Source organism: Equus asinus, chromosome 8 (genome assembly GCF_041296235.1).
Source record: "Equus asinus isolate D_3611 breed Donkey chromosome 8, EquAss-T2T_v2, whole genome shotgun sequence".
Taxonomy (NCBI): Eukaryota; Metazoa; Chordata; class Mammalia; order Perissodactyla; family Equidae; genus Equus; species Equus asinus.
Genome location: NC_091797.1, coordinates 85699560 through 85703324, shown reverse-complemented (window position 1 = coordinate 85703324; position 3765 = coordinate 85699560). Strand labels below are relative to the sequence as shown.

General features: G+C 66.0%; 1 protein-coding gene across 2 annotated transcripts; it reads left to right on the top strand.

Moving 5' to 3' along the window:
- Positions 1-504: 504 nt before the first annotated feature.
- LOC106844808 (derlin-3) lies at positions 505-2936 on the top strand. Of its 2 annotated transcripts, none has more exons than XM_044775747.2 (7): positions 505-670; positions 869-934; positions 1022-1095; positions 1218-1311; positions 1749-1944; positions 2511-2601; positions 2705-2936. In XM_044775747.2, exons 1-7 carry the CDS (start codon positions 578-580, stop codon positions 2784-2786), a joined length of 696 nt encoding a protein of 231 aa, XP_044631682.1. In that variant the 5' UTR covers positions 505-577; the 3' UTR covers positions 2787-2936. The 2 variants fall into 2 exon arrangements, with proteins under 2 accessions (XP_044631682.1, XP_044631683.1); XM_044775748.2 differs by having other exon boundaries at positions 527-670; positions 872-934.
- The last annotated feature ends 829 nt before the right edge of the window (positions 2937-3765 follow it).

Here is a 3765-nt window from a genome sequence, read left to right as displayed (position 1 = left end):
GAACTGAGACACGCTGCCGAGCGCCTCCTTTGCTGTAGGTCAGGTGGCACTGTCTCAGGTTCTCAGAGGGAAGAGGGACGGGCCCAGAGTCGCCAGAAGCCCCAGGGGGACAGCAGAGCCACGCAGCCAGGCTCTGAGTCCAGCCAGCCCCGACCACGCCCCCGTGTGGCCCCGCCCCTCCAGTCGCTGGGCCGGGATCCCATCTTTTCTCCACTAACAAGTAGTTAGCCCCGCCTCTGTGGTGGCCCTTCCTATTGGTCCTCTCCAGCTTGCCGCTAGGAGACCAGGTGCTCATTGGCCGCAAGTTCTCCCGCCGGCCGCCACAGCCACCACAACAACTGCCACGTGCTAAGTCGCTGGGCCTGCTCATTGGCCCGACTCTCCCCCCGCCCACACCCCCGTCTTGCCCCTGGCGCCCCGCTTCCTCCCCGTATTGGCTACCTGACTCAAGGCCCCGCCCCCTAGCCTGGGCGTGCAGAGCTTCCGACGCGGATTGGCCGAGGGCGGGCAGGCGGGGCGTGGAGGCGAGTTAAAAAGCGCGGCCGGAGGTCGGGCCACGCGGGGCTGGGAAGGTTCAATGGCGTGGCGGGGCGTGGCGGCCGAGTTCCTGCAGGTGCCGGCGGTGACGCGAACTTACACTGCGGCCTGCGTCCTCACCACTGCGGCGGTGGTGAGCCAGGCGGGCGGGTGGTCGCCATGGTTACAGTCCAGGGGTGGGGATCGCCATGGTTACAGCCCAGGGGCGGGGGTCGCCGTGGTTGGTTACAGGTGGGGGGCGGGGGTGGGGTGGCCCTGGTTACAGCGGTGGGGAAGTCGCCATGGCTACGGAGGCTCGCCGGCAGCGCCTAACGCGCCCCTGGTTCCGCAGCAGCTGGAGCTTCTCAGCCCCTTCCAGCTCTACTTCAACCCGCACCTCGTGCTCCGGAAGTTCCAGGTGAGGCCGCCCCGCCCCCGCCCCCGCCCCTGCCTCCCCGCCCGCCCGCCCGCCCGCCAGGCCTGACCGCCCGCGCTCCCCTCGCAGGTCTGGAGGCTCGTCACCAACTTCCTCTTCTTCGGGCCCCTGGGATTCAGCTTCTTCTTCAACATGCTCTTCGTGTATCCTCCCCGCGCGCAGCGGGCCGGGGCGGGGAGGGGAGGGGGCGGGCTGGCCGGGCAGGAGGCGGCCGGAGCGGGGAGACTGAGGCCGGCCCGGTGGCCCTTCCTATACGGACGCCCAGCTTCCGCTACTGCCGCATGCTGGAGGAGGGTTCCTTCCGCGGCCGCAAGGCCGACTTCGTCTTCATGTTTCTTTTCGGGGGCGTCCTCATGACCGTATCCTTCAGGCCTCTGCGTCCAGCCTGTGTTGCCCTGGGGCCCCACCTGAGCGCCTGGCCCGGGGAGGGACCGAGCGGGTCACCCCAGATTAGGATGCACTGAGCGTGCAGTGTGTGCTGAGCTCCAGGTGCCAGGGCAACACCTCCAGTGTGCACACAGAGTGCCAATCGGGAATGCAGGCGAGCCAGGTGGGGTGCCTGGGGGCTGAGCCCTGATGCCAGGAGCAGGAGAAACTGGGGCAGGGATGGGCCATGATTGGAGGCTGGGGTGAGGTGGAGACGCGAAGCAGATCCCCTGTGGCCCTGACTGGAAGGGAACACTGGATAGGGAAGGGAAACCAGTGGGAGGAGTGCAGGGGTTGAGGAGTCAGGGCCCTGGGTAGGGCTGAGGCCTGCACCGCAGGAGGGCCTCCCCTCACCTTGACTCTGGCCCAGCTGCTGGGGCTCCTGGGCAGCCTGTTCTTCCTGGGCCAGGCCCTCACCGCCATGCTGGTGTACGTCTGGAGCCGCCGCAGCCCTCGGGTGAGGGTCAACTTCTTCGGCCTCCTCACCTTCCAGGCGCCATTCCTGCCCTGGGCGCTCATGGGCTTCTCCCTGTTGCTGGGCAACTCTATCCTCGTGGACCTGCTGGGTGAGCCTGCCTGTCCACCTAGCCCATCCCAAGCTGGCTGTCTGGCACCCGAGGGTCTGTGGGAGGGCCACCCAGGCTGGCTGCTCCCGCACAGCCCTCCCTCTCACCTGCACTTGACCTCTCACTTGCCCCACCCCCCAGCCTTGCCCTCCCAGCTTCTTGCTTCTCACAGCCCCTGGAACATGCCAGCCGGCCTGTAGGTTTCACATCTTCAGGTCTGACCTACTGGTGCTTGTGTGGGTCCTGACTGGGGTGGGGATGGGTGGGTCAAGTTTCCAGCCATGGCTGGCCAGCCATGGCTCCTACTCCTTGGATGTGCTCAGGCCCTCCACTCCCCAGGTCCTGCCCTCTTCTGGGCCCTGTAAGCCTGTCCTTTGGGACCAACCCCGGCCCTGCTCCTGGTCTGGCAGTGTGTCCAGGACTTTGAGCACTCTGGCTCTGGAGCCCGAGGTTGCTCTGGGCCTGGCTGGGCCTCCAGGGCTTTGCATGGAGGCCTGGGGCAGGCTCTGCTGGCCCTGGGCTCTGGCAGGTGGAGGGTGGCCTTGGCATTCCCCGGCTCTCCCCAGGGATTGCTGTGGGCCACATCTACTACTTCCTGGAGGATGTCTTCCCCAACCAGCCTGGAGGCAAGAGGCTGCTACACACCCCCAGCTTCCTGTGAGTGTGGGGTGACAACCCTCCCCCTCCACTCCCTCAGAGGCCTCCCTGCCCCATGGAGGGCCCCAGCTGGCCTCAGCTCAGCGAGCACCCCTCCCCACAGGAAGCTGCTACTGGATGCCCCAGAGGAAGACCCCGATTACCTGCCCCTCCCTGAGGAGCAGCCAGGACCCCCGCAGCAGTGACCCTACCCACGGCCAGGGCCAGCCCCAGGGCCTGTTTCCCGGCCTCTGGCAGGCCTCCCATTCACCTCTCCCTTCTGCTGCAGCAGAGCAGTCTGTTCTGGAGACCAGGCCCGTGCCCAGGGCTCACCCGAATAAACAGAGTGACCTGTGGCCTCTTCGCCCCAAGCACTGCTCCCCCCCCCCACCCGCCGCCACCTCCCCGCCTCAGTGGCCACACCCTGCCACACTGGGCAAGTGCTTCTGGCTGTGACCTAGGGCCACCAGCCTAGTCCTGCCATGCCCATCCTCTGCCCTTGGCGTGGGGCTGGCCCAGGACACAGCTCTACTCCTGCCAAGCCTGGCCTACCCTATCAGACTAATGGTAGGCAGAATGATGGGAGGCCCAGAGAGGCTCAAGAACGTGCCCACGTTGCCCAGCAGAGCTTTGAGCTCACAACGGCAGATAGAGAGTTCTCATCTCAGCCCTGCCAGTGCCTTGCTGGAGCCTTGGGGAAACCCACCCGTGCTGGGCCTCTGCTCCCTGCCAGTCAGCGAAGGGCTGACCACATCTCAGTGGCGGGGGCGGGGATTGGGCTGTCCCTGTCTGTGCTGAGCCCGGTCTGCAGGGGCTCCTGTCCGTGGTGCCCTCAGGCTGATGCCTCACTTGGCCCCTCCTGTCCCTAACCAGCCACCAACAAGTGGACCTTTGCCCCATTTTCCAGCTGAGCATCGAGCAGACTTGGCCAAGGCCCCATGGGGTCAGGTGCAGAGGAAGCCCAGGACCAGGTGCTCTGACGCTTCTGTGACCCCAAAGCCTTGAGAAGTTTTCCCCTCATCAGAGTCCTGTGACTGGCAGGGGCAGAGACCTCTGGGAAGTTCTGTCCCTGCCAATTTTAGCTGAGGACCATGGGAGCCTGAGCTGACTACACAGCTCACTGTTCTCTTCTGTAAAGTGGGCATCAGACGACCTGGCCAGCTCTCCTCCTTGGCCCGGACCAGT